The sequence below is a fragment of the Diceros bicornis genome, chromosome 36 (genome assembly GCF_020826845.1).
Source record: "Diceros bicornis minor isolate mBicDic1 chromosome 36, mDicBic1.mat.cur, whole genome shotgun sequence".
Classification (NCBI taxonomy): Eukaryota; Metazoa; Chordata; class Mammalia; order Perissodactyla; family Rhinocerotidae; genus Diceros; species Diceros bicornis.
The window spans coordinates 8,815,502-8,828,072 of record NC_080775.1 but is presented as its reverse complement, the minus strand read 5'-3'; the positions used below and the strand labels follow the sequence as shown (position 1 = coordinate 8,828,072).

Below are 12,571 nucleotides of genomic sequence, written 5' to 3'. Positions count from 1 at the left end.
TTTTATTTAACCAAGTTCTATAAATTCAGCCTAAATTATTTATAATAATGTATAAATAATGTCACAGATAATACGATGGAAAGACTCATTTAAATTTTCTTTTTCCAAGATTATAGTGTATTTTTATAGAGGTTGGGAATTATTTTCCTGTTGATTTATGTCTCTTGTATATCTAAAACCCAGAATGAACTAAGCGATCTAGATATCAAAAATGGATGTTTTAGCCTATGTTGAGGCACAGAGATACATCCTGCTTCCCTGTTGCTTGAACAAGGGTTGCTCAGTTCCCACTTTGTTTTCCTTTGGGCTTCCCTGTCTCCTTTAATCTCATTAGGATCCACTCCAGTTACCAAAAGCAGAATTCTAGAGCTGTTGTTGAAGTCTTACTTTCCATTTGCAATCTGTTAATGTTCATTTCTTGCCTTGGTTTTGACCCCGTCTTGACCCTGTCTTGGTCTCTTCTCTAACAGAATTTTTCTGGGGAGAAGGGGCATTATTGTTACAGCAGCGGGTAACATTTAATGTAATACACAGCTGGAAACAAATGGACTATTTTATTTTGATTTTACTTTACTGTTCCTGAGATTGATATTTAATTTTCTTTACTTTTCTTTGCTTCTGGTGACATTAAACTCTTAAAATGATTTGCATAGGTTTTCTTTTTCGACTCTTTAAGTAGTGTTTTTAAGATAGGGATTATCACTTCCTTAAAAGGTTGGTAAAACTTTTCTGTAAAATATTGTTGTGCTAATGTCTTCTGCAGTTTACTACCAATTCAATTTCTTTATGGTCATTGGTTTATTCAACTTTTCAATATAATCTCAAGCCAGTTTTGATAATTTATATAATTTTTATTTTTCTAGGATATCTTTTTCATCTAGGCATTCAAATTTATCATCTGTTTTATTAATCTTTTAGACTACTAACTTTTTGTTTTCTTGATTTTATCATTTCTTTGATTTCTGTTTTATTAATTTCTGTCCTTCATACTTTCTTATGTCAACATTCTTTATATTTTTCGTTTATTCATTTTGGCTTTGCTAGGTTCTTGATATTGCAAGCAGAAGGATCTTTCTAAACGTCAAATCTGACCATGTCTTTCTCTTATTAAAGACTCTTGGTGTCTTTAGTCATCATCTGTAAGATAACCTCTAATTTTTTTTATGTGCTATCACAGCCCTTATGATCTGGTATCTCTCTTGCCATCTGTACTCCGGCTACGCTATGCTATTTGCAGTTCCTAAATGTGCCAGCTGTCTCCCCCTTTCTTGCCTTTGCATCTTCTGTTCTTTCTCCCTGGAATGCCCTCCCATATCTGTTCTCCCACTCTATCATGAGATGGGCTAGTCTGTTCATCTTTTTATCCCCATTGCTTGTCACCTTATAAACATTTAATAATGCTAAATAAGTTTTCTTGGTAAGAAACTTTTTTCCTATTCAGCTTAGTTTTTTAGTATGATGAAAAATATGTAACATAAAATTTACCATTTTCATCATTTTTAAGTGAACAGTTCATTGGCATCAAGTACATTCACGTTGTGCAACCGTCACCAGTATCCATCTCCAGGATTTTTCATCATCCCAAACTGAAACTCAGTCCCTGTTAAACACTAACTCCCCACTCTCCCTCCCCCAGCCCCTGGTAACCTCTGTTCTACCTTCTATCTCTATGAATTTGACTGCCTCATATGAGTGAACCCCTAGAGTAATTGTCGTTTTGTCTCTGGCTTTTTTCACTTAGCATTATGTCTTCAAGGTTTATCCAAGTTGTGGCTGAATAATATCCCGTTGTATGTATATACCACATTTTGTTTATCTCTTCATCTATCAATGGACATTTGAGTTGTTTCCACCTTTTGGCTACTGTGAATCATACTGTTCTGAACATTGGTGTACAAATATCTGAGTCCCTGCTTTCAATTCCTTTGTTATATATCCAGAAGTAAAATTGCTAGATTGTGTGATAATTTTGCATTTAATTTTTTGAAGAACTGCCACAGTATTTTCCACAGCAGCTGCACCATTTTACATTCCCACCAACAGTGCACAAGAGTTCTAATTTCTCTATATCCCCTCCAACACTTGTTATTTTCTGTTTTTGTTTTTTTTAAATAATAGCCATCTTAGTGGACGTGAAGTGTATTTCATGGTGGCTTTGATTAGCATTTCCCTAGTGATTAGTAATGTTAAGCACCTTTTCATGTGCTTTTTGGCCATTTATATATCTTCTTTGGAGAAATGTCTATTGCCCATTTTTTAATTGGGTAGTTTTTTTTTTTTTATTTAGTTTAGTTTTAAGAAAAGTATCTAACAGCCTTAAATAAACTCAAGTTTCCAAGCCGAGACAAATACCAAAATACGGAAATAATTTATAAATGTATGTGAAGGCTCACTGTTGATAATATTGGAGGAACCATGGAGAATGTGGGAAAAGTCAGAAAGCAGAAAAATAAGCAAATCTTTTTTCAAAAAGTGGAGAAAAATCTTTAGAAAACAATAGTAGCAATCTTTTCCTACTGATTGCACTAGGAATTAGGTGGCTTGTGAATGTGTGAGGAGGAAGTGGTCATCACTAGACCAAATATCCTAACTCCCCTTTTGCTAGGGTTATTAGTGCCTGTATGTAGACATATTGTGGTCAGTTGTGACCTGGAATTATTGCTAAATTGGGTGGATTCCTAGCTCAAAGAACATATAAATCTAAAGAAGGTTTATTTTCAAGAGAAAATTGAAGAGTTTATCTTTATGTGGACTTAGTCTGTTCACAACCAATGTATATTATTTACAGTTATCAGAAACCTACAAAATTTGTTCACTAAAAGACTCAGAACTTAAAAATAGATTCAGAGGATTGAATTATGTGACAAACCCAGTAAGTGAAATTTCGCAAGGGTAAATATAAAGCCTTACAGTTAAGCAAAGAGAGAACAACTTCTGTGAAGACAGAGTGGGGGTCCTGAACCACAATCCCCTATGTAGAAGAGACGTGGGGATTTCAGTTGACTGCCAGCTGAATGGGAGTCCTTAAAGTAACCTGGCTGCCAATAAATCTAATGTGACCTTCAAATGCCTTTTTTTAAAAAACAATCCAAATAATGGAAAATAATAATTCTGTTGTATTTTCTATTCATCACACTTTTTTTCTTCGTTATCTCCGTGCTAGCTTTGTGCAAATATTTATTCTCTGTTTCATCTTTTGTAAATATGGCAAATTAAATAATTAGATTGTTAAGATTTATTTAGTCAGCAAATATTAATTGAACCTCTGTCTTACGTGAGTCAGGAGATAGTTACTACTACTTTATAGGGAAAAAAATATATATATATATGGTCCCTCCCCTATTATGAGAGAGGAGTCATGTATACAAATGATAATAATACAAGAGGGCGTGTGACGCATGCCACAAAGTGCTATGGCAGTTCAAAAAACGATAAGATCCAAGAAGCCTCATGAAGAATGGATCGTGAAGAATTTTAACAGGGCCGGCCCCGTGGCTTAGCGGTTAGGTGTGGGCGCTCCATTGCTGGCGGCCTGGGTTCGGACCTCGGGCGCGGACTGACGCACGGCTTCTCCGGCCACGCTGAGGCCACGTCCCACGTACAGCAACTAGAAGGATGTGCAGCTATGACATACAACTGTCTACTGGGGCTTTGGGGGGGAAAATAAATAAATAAATAAAAATTATAAAAAAAAAAGAATTTTAACAAATAGAGATAAATGGAGAGATTATTTTAGGTATAAATGAAGTATATGCAAATTTGCAAAGGCATGAAGCTCAGGGCATGGCTCAGCCAATAGCAAATTGTTCAGAATGGCTTGTGTACATAGCAAGTCAGAGATTGTATTCTGGGGCCAGTGGTGACAATTTTATATCGGCACTAAAACATTTAGAATTTACACTGTCAACTCTAGACAGTCAGGAGCAATCAAAAAATTTTTAAGTGACATATTGAGATGTTTGCTTTAAAAAAATAGAACTTGGGGCTGGCCCAGTGGCTTAGTGGTCAAGTTCGCGTGCTCCACTTCAGCAGCCCAAGGTTTGCAGGTTCGGATCCCAGGTGTGGACGTATGCACCACTTGTCAAGCCATGCTGTGGCAGGCGTCCCACATATAAAGTAGAAGAGGATGGGCACAGATGTTAGCCCAGGGCCAATCTCCCTCAGCAAAACCAGGAGGATTGGCAGTGGACGTTAGCTCAAGGCTAATCTTCCTCAGCAAAAGAAAAAAAAAATAGAACTGAGAGTAATGTGCTAGACTTCTAGCAGTCATTTTACAAACACTTTATTTAATCCTTGCAGTCAAGTTATGAGTTGGGTCACATTGTTATTCCCATTTATAGATGAGGAACTGAGGCTTAGAAAAGTTAGTTGCTCAAGGTCCCAGCAGAAGCCTCAAACCCTGATCTGCCTAACACCAGAGAAGAAGCTGTTGTCACTCTGCTGCACTGATTATAGGAGCATCAACTGAAAGGGTGAGGGAAAGGGAGGAGGGAGTGAGAGAGGCAGGGTTACATGTTCTCGTGGTGCTTACCGTCCTATAAGAGATAGAAAGGTCCTGCACTGTCTTGATGAATCTGTTGTAAATTAATCGTGTAACGAATTTCTTCTGTATTGTTCATTTTGCACGATATAAAGCCTTTGTCTGTGCATAGTTTTTGTTAACAAGCACAGTTCCTCTTTTCATCAGTTCTTTGGGACCAAGTGCATTGAAAACAATAGGAAATGCAGCTTCAGTGAAACGAAAAGAATCTTCCCAGAGCTCAGCTCAATCAAAAGAAAAGAAGAAGAAGAAATCTGCCCTCGATGAAATCATGGAGGTACAGTGTCCGACCTGCATGTCGACTCTAGCAATGAGTGGAATGATGCAGTTCAAGCCAAAGGAAGTTGAAAAATTTCACCAGTTATTAGATGAACATGAAGTTAGAAAAATGTGTATATACTAGGTTAGGGAAAAGGAGCCTAGATGCAGTTCCATCTGAATACAGTTGGAGCCCCCCCCCCCAACTGCATATATTTTCTTGCCTCAAGTGCTGTCTTTAAAACTCTCCATGCAGTGATGGTTAGTAGAGTTCAATTAGAAGGACATCAGTGGTAAAAATTGAAGCTAGAAATGCAAGCTCTGTTCCCCTCTGTGGCTCTGTGAAATTGGCATCTTCCGTGGACCCCATACCACGACCACCAACCGGTGGCCTCCGCTTAACACCTCCTAGCCAGCAAGAGAAAGCTGTGACATGTTTTTAATTCGATTTGACCTGATGGCTAAGTTTATGTGAGTGATCGTTGAAAACTTATGATCATCTGGATCTAAGGCTGTACTTTGGCTCTAAATCTACCTGAAACTCTGGAGCAGTTCTGCAGAAGGTTCTTGGTATACTCCTAAATATTCCTTTCTCCCTTCTGACACATAGCCTTACCTTGTCAATGAATTTAGGAAGTCAGTGGAAGAGAAGAGGAAGGACGGGCAAAGAGATAGAATGAATGGATACGGAAGCTATAGAATGAATGGATACGGAAGCTATAGAATGAATGGATACGGGAGCTATAGAATGAATGGATACGGGAGCTATAGAATGAATGGATACGGGAGCTACCTTTTTCCCTGTAATATCACTTCCTCTGGCCTCCCCGTCCCTCTTCTTCATTTGTGAGGGGAGAAGTAGTAGCTTTGGTTTCCCTGTTACTGAGTCCTCACGTGATGTGGGGCGGTCTGGAATGCCTGAAGTATATACACTATGAGAGGTGTACACTGTGAGATGCGGTCAGGTCATCCCATCATTCAGCAGCTGTTGAGTCACTCTTATGTGCTGGGCGTTGTGTGAGTCCTGGGTCTGTAGAGTAGGGAGTAAAACACAGTCCCTGTGTGTCATGGAGCTTTCATTCTGGCCAGGGAGACATTCCGTGGACAAGCGAACCAGTAAATAAGTGATTACAAAATGCTGGGTGCTGAGGAGGTCTGAGGGCTGGGAGTGGGGAGATCACTTGCGAGAAGGTGCTAAGGCAGGGAGATCTCTAGTTCAAGCATCCGAAGGGAAGATCCATATGGCTGGAGCATGGTAAGCATAAGAGTGGTTGCATTTGAGGTTAGAGAGAGAAGTAGGGCAACACCACGGAGGTCTTATAGGCCATGACAGGGAGTCTTTGAATTTAATTCATAGTAAAATGGAAAGCCAGATCCACCTGCTTTGGATATAATACGTACTAAATTTAGAAGGTTCTTTGTTCATATTGGAAAGTTGGAGGAATTAAAATGAGGTTTAGAATCGACGAAAAATTACATCGAGTCCCATTGAAAGTTGGTACCTCTGGTTAACTAAGCAGTTGAGAAAGAAAGGCATGCTCTATGGCCATAATGGCCAGTCAGCTGTTTTTTCTTTTGGTACCCTCTTATTTACATCTCCCCTGGTTGTATTTTTCTTCTCCATTCACAACTTTATTATCCTTATCAAACAGGAAGCTCCTTTTTGCCATCAGACTGTGTACCTAGCCATGCTGTGCTAAATTGATTTGTAAGTGTTGTGTTTTTACCACATGAAAACATTGCCCCTTTTTCTGGCTCAGTAGAGTCACAGGGGAGGAAGCAGGAGAGGGCAGTGTAGTGCTGCTGGATGGCCTTGCAGTACTGACTAGACAGAGGTTGTCTGTGTTTAGTTTCTTCGTCAGTTGACTTGCTGTATCACATATTTTTTTAAATCCAAGTTTTTTTTTGTTTTTTTTTTATGAGGAAATTAGCCCTGAGCTAACATTCGATGCCAATCATCCTTTTTTTTTGCTGAGGAAGAGTGGCCGTGGGCTAACATCCGTGCCCATCTTCCTCTACTTTATATGGGATGCCACCATAGCATGGCTTGACAAGTGGTGCATCTGTGCGCGCCCGGGATCCGAACCTGTGAACCCCGGGTTGCCGAAGCGGAGTGCCCACACTTAACCACTATATCACCGGGCCCGTCCCCAGGTTGTTTTTTTTGTTTTGTTTTGGTTTTTTTTCCTTTTTTTTTTTTTTTTTTTTGTGAGGAGATCAGCCCTGAGCTAACATCCGCCAATCCTCCTCTTTTTTTGCTGAGGAAGATGGCCCTGGGCTAACATCGGTGCCCATCTTCCTCCACTTTATATGGGACGCCGCCACAGCATGGCTTACCAAGCAGTACTTCGGTGCGCGCCCGGGATCCGAACCAGCGAACCCCGGGCCGCCGCAGCGGAGCGCGCGCACCCAACCGCTCGCGCCACCGGGCCAGCCCCCCCAGGTTGTTTTTTAAATCAAAAACTAATTACAAAAAATGTTTATTTGTATTTATCAGAGCTTGCAAATTATATCATTGATCTTCTGTGAAGAATGCGTTTTATGGTTTTCTTTAGTTAAATAGAAGGGTATTTGAAATAAATTGAGGATTTTAAAGAGGTAATTTTATGACTGTCTTGTGTGTTCTATAGATCGAAGAGGAAAAGAAAAGAGCTGCCCGCACAGACTACTGGCTACAGCCTGTAGGTACTCAGTTGGAGCTTCTTAAGTCCTAAGTGTACTTTTAAGTGAATGATTTAAATGGCATTTGGTATAAATGACTGAATTTCTCAAATATATGTAAATTATATAGATAAATTGATAACTTTAATGACTTTTCTTTCTATCTGATCTTTAAGTATTGGTTGCCACCTGTATTGGAGAGTTACTTCATGTTTATAAAGCAGTAATGTTCCTGGAGTTCAGAGCTAAATTGGTTTATGGACACCTTGAATTTAAGCCTGGAATTATTTTCAGTTTTTGCTGTAAGACAAAGGGTTGTGTTTTCAGAAATGGGCTTGAAAGGTAGAATTGTAGATGCAGAAGTATTTGTTTTCAGCTTATAACTTATTGAACTTAGAATAGCCGTTTAGGTACTTTGTCAAAAGAAGCAGGTTTTAATTTTACGAACTCAAGGAAAGCTTTGCATTTTATTACATATTTATTATTGCTTATTATTTTAAGATAATAATTTTCAAACATTTAAATAATTTAAAAAATTATTATTTGTTTAAGTTCTGTTTTGAACTTGCTGAGATGTGAAGTTTTCGTAGAACTTTCAAGGTGCCTTATTATTCTTAAAGAAGCTGGTTTGATTAGTAATAGGAGAGTGAAAAGTAGTGTGTCATGTAGATAATTTCTGATTTGAAAAATATGATTAATAATAACCTTGAAGGTCAGAAAGTCCAAAGTTCTAATTCAGATCTTCGTAGTCATTCTCCCACTAGCTTGAAAATAATTTAGCTTCTGTGCCTTAGTTTATATCCTTATACAATGGGAACTGTATCTACCTGGTGATCACATGAGAGACCATGGAATAAGTAATCTAATATGAAAATACTTGCTGTGTTAAATAGAAAAGAAGTACTTTATATGAATTGTTTCAGTTAATTCTCATATCAACCCTGCAAGATAATAACTGTTATTATCCCCAATTTACGGGTGAGAAAACTGAGGCATAAAGTATTAGAGTAATTTCCCCAGGGTCCTTTAGACAGTGGGGACCCAGGATTCCCTGGCAGGCTGATCCAGTGGGTTCTCCTCTCCACTGGTGACCAGTGCTGCTTCCTGGTGCTTTAGTCACCCCAACTCCTCATCTCTGAGCAGAAGTTTGGGTCAAGATTAGAAATGGAAGGACCTGAGGGAAGAAACCATCTGTGATTATTTTGGTTTGTTTTCCCTGTTACAGTAGGTAGCATTTGAATAGTAATAGTTTCATATATTGTTTATGAAAAGGTAATCAAGAATTTTACTTAAAGCAGTAGTTCTTATCCAGAGAGTAATTCAAAATTTTTTAGGGGGGTTTTTTCTAAATACATATGCTTCAATACTACCACCGTCCGGTCTCCTGGGGCGAAATGCGTATTTTCACTAACCGCCTAGGTGATTCTGATGTGTGCCCTTGGTTAAGAACCATTGGTTCAAAAGGAAAAGAAAACAAACCAAAAGCAAAAAAAAAAAGGCAAGCATTCCAAGTTTTAGTTCATTTAAAAATTCTCCTCCCATTGATAGTCCTTTCAATTTAGTTTTATTTTCTGTTTGATAACTTTCTCGTATAGCAAAGTATTCAGATTTTCTTCATAGTTCCTCTTACAGATTGTTACGTTAAAAGTGAGGATCAGCCGTGTTCTGATGACTTAGTGTGTGTCTTATTTTGAAATGGGCAATATGTTTGTTAAAACAACCAGTAGCCCACAGAGAGAGATGGGAGAGCGTCATTTTTTAAACTCAGAAAAGAAAGATTTTGAAGAGATGTATTGTGAGCAAGTGTCAGTAAGTACAATGATGTAATGAGTTATCTTTTAAATTATGAGAGTGCGTACCCATGAGGGCCTTTGAGAAATTTAGCCCAGAAATACTCTGGCTAAATCAGAGAAGCTGTTTTGGCATTATTTGGCTTCATTTAGAAAGTCTTAGAAGAATAGAGGCTTAAGAATAAGACTATTCAAGTCTTCTCTTAAACGTTTTCTTCTATTAAATATCCTCTCCCAAAGTCCTCACTGAATTTTTGTTGATATAGTTTTTAGCCCGGCTTAATGAAGGACTGACTGTCTAGTACCTCTGTTCTGTTCTTGAAGTAGCAAACACAGAATCACAGTAGTGAGTATAGCATTAAGTTAGGCGATTTAATTTTCATTATCAACCATTAGCTCATCCCAATCAGGAAAACGATGCTAAAGAAGCCAAGTCAGTATGCGTTAGTATGAAAGAAGCCCAGATTTCTCTCCCATTTGAGAATTAGATGCTCAGAAGAATGATGCTTTTAGCAGGAGCTAATCTGGAGGAATCCCACCTGCAAAAATTCCAAACAACTTAATGAGAAAAGAACATTGTAGAAAGGGGCATGCATAAGCTCAAAGGCCCAGCTCCTTGCAATTCCCGGTGAGACTGTTGCCATCTGAGTTTTTATCAGCAGCGATCACCTACAGTATAATTCACTTACTTGAATGCAGAGAAAGAAAAAACCTACCTATGAAAGACCTGATTTAATAGAATCGAGATGGACAGATAAAAGTGCTAGATTTCGAGAAACCTTCACTGTGGAAATCAGCCATGAAATATATATTTTTTCCTCCCGGTAACTGTGTTGAATAAAAAGAGAAAGAAGGAATGAAAGATTACTAAGGAAATGTTTTACCTTTGTTGGGAAGGCTTAGAACTCCAAAATTTCTTATTTTGCAGAGCAGTTACATTTTATGATGATTTTTGGCGAACATGGTTTAAAATGAAGGAGTAAAACAGAAAAGATAATTTATGTCTTTCCTTTCATCTTGATTTTTTTGTTGTTATTTTCTAGGAAATCATTGTGAAAATTATAACCAAAAAACTTGGAGAGAAATATCATAAGAAAAAGGGTATTGTTAAGGTAAGGACATGAAGCTATGAATGGAATTTGTGGAAAAGGCTGGGGGGTGTGAGTAAGGCCATTTTGGTATTCCTTAAAAATCAAGTTCTAGTAGCAGAAGCAATGTGTCTTGGGTTTTTGATGGCTCCATAAAAGGAGACCTGAATTCATAGTTGTTGGAGAAATATTTCATTTCCAACCATTGTTTATACTTCACCTTAGTCTGCTTTCTTGCTGGAGCAAATAGTACGTACGAAATCCCACTGGCACCTCTTAAACTCAGTGTGCACGCCTTGATGATCAAGATGCATTCTCTTTGTTAATGAAGAGCAGTATGGTTATGTCCCCTGAGTTCCAGGGAGGGCTTCCTGTGTTTTGCCTGAGAGACTGTCTTTTGGCTTCTCTGGGATTTTAAAATTTAAAAATCAACACTCCAGTCCTTTTCTCCGTTTTGCCTTTCCTAAATATAGTTTCATTCCAGCACCCAGCCTATGCATGTATAAATTGCCCTTCTAGTGCACTTGCAGCTAGACGAAATTACCCTTCTCACTATATTTCTTTTTTTTTTTTTTCGTGAGGAAGATCAGCCCCGGAGCTAACATCTGCCAATCCTCCTCTTTTTGCTGAGGAAGATTGGCCCTGGGCTAACATCCGTGCCCATCTTCCTCCACTTTATATGGGATGCCGCCACAGCGTGGCTTGCCAAGCGGTCCATCGGTACACGCCCGGGATCCGAACTGGCGAACCCTGGGCCGCCGCAGCGGAGCACACGCGCTTAACTGCTTGCGCCGTTGGGCCGGCCCCCTCGCTATATTTCTTAAAGTCTTATTCTAAGATCACCAGTCTTGTATTCTTTCCAGATGAAAACCTTAACTAAGCTTTAAACTGAGTTCTTTATTAAGAACCATAGACTGAGAAATCGTATATGGAATCTAGAAAATAGTGTCATTTATAGGAGGAGTTATTCTTATCTTTGGTTGGAATTTCATTTTCATTTTATTTCTTTCTTTCCTTTGAGATTTGTGTTCACTTATTTCTTCTATCATAAAAGTGTTGCTTTTCTACCACAGGAAGTAATTGACAAATACACAGCTGTTGTGAAGATGATTGACTCTGGAGACAAGCTGAAACTGGACCAGACTCATTTAGAAACAGTAATTCCGGCACCAGGTGAATCTTTCTGCTGCCCATTTAAAGTATATGCTATCGAAATGAATGATTCCATTCTTAAAACCGTAGTTTTTTGATATCATTTGATAGTGATGAAGACAAGTTTCGTTTTTAGAAATAAATAACTACCCATATAATTGATCCCTCTTTGACTTCAGGTGATGTGGTAGTTTCTCATTCCTCCGAGAAAGCTATTTTTTGTTATGAATAAATTTTCCCTTCCCAGAATCCTTTGTTTTCTTTTCTAAAGCAAAACAGAGATATATCTGGAAAAAAAATCACATTAGGCTTATTATTAATATATTTGTTTAGCTACCTGAGATTGTCAAGTAAAAGTCTGTGTTATTTTGCTTTTTCTTTTCCTTAAATGTTTTGATCATTTGGGTACTTAACACAATCTAGAATAAATGTACTTTGGTTAGGTTGTTTGCCTCTGACCTAAACTCTTCATGGTGCAATCATTGCTGGCGCAGTGATAATGTTAGTTTCTAAAACTTCCACTATCAGATCCTTTGTTCTTGCCCCCTAAAATCAAACTCATTTTATGGATTAAAAAAAAGTTTTTTTCAGCTTTGGTGAGATGTAATTGACATACAATTAACTATACTTGTGTAAAGTATACAATTTGATAAGTTTTAACACATGAATACTCCTGTGAAGCCATCCCTACAATCAAGGTAATGAATGTGTCCATCACCCCCCAAAGTTTCCTCATTTCTGTTTATAATCCTTCTCTGCCCCCCCTCCGCTCCTGCCTCCCATGTGCCCCCAGGCAATCACCTATCTGCTTTCCGTCACTGTAGATTAGTTTGTATTTTTCTAGAATTTTATATGAATACAGTCATACCATGTGTCCTGTTTTTTTGTCTGACTTCTTTCACTAAGCACAGTTATTTGGGATCGTCCGTGTTGTTGGTGTATCTGCAGTTCACTCCTCTCTGTTGCTTAGCTGTATTTCATTGTGTGGGTACACCACTGTTTATCCGATCACCTGCTAATGGACATTTAGGTTGTTTACAGTTTTGGCTGTTACTAATAAAACTTCTATGAACCTTCAGGTA

General features: G+C 38.3%; 1 protein-coding gene across 2 annotated transcripts in view; it reads left to right on the top strand.

Annotated features, from left to right (window-relative positions):
* KIN (Kin17 DNA and RNA binding protein) overlaps positions 1–12,571 on the top strand; it is a 31,864-nt gene that overhangs the window by 14,615 nt on the left and 4,678 nt on the right. For both annotated transcript variants that reach the window (XM_058532385.1, XM_058532387.1), the window contains exons 8-11: positions 4,688–4,817; positions 7,429–7,479; positions 10,293–10,361; positions 11,411–11,510. In XM_058532385.1, coding sequence (XP_058388368.1) covers positions 4,688–4,817; positions 7,429–7,479; positions 10,293–10,361; positions 11,411–11,510 — 350 coding nt within the window. The remainder of the gene's footprint in view (positions 1–4,687; positions 4,818–7,428; positions 7,480–10,292; positions 10,362–11,410; positions 11,511–12,571) is intronic.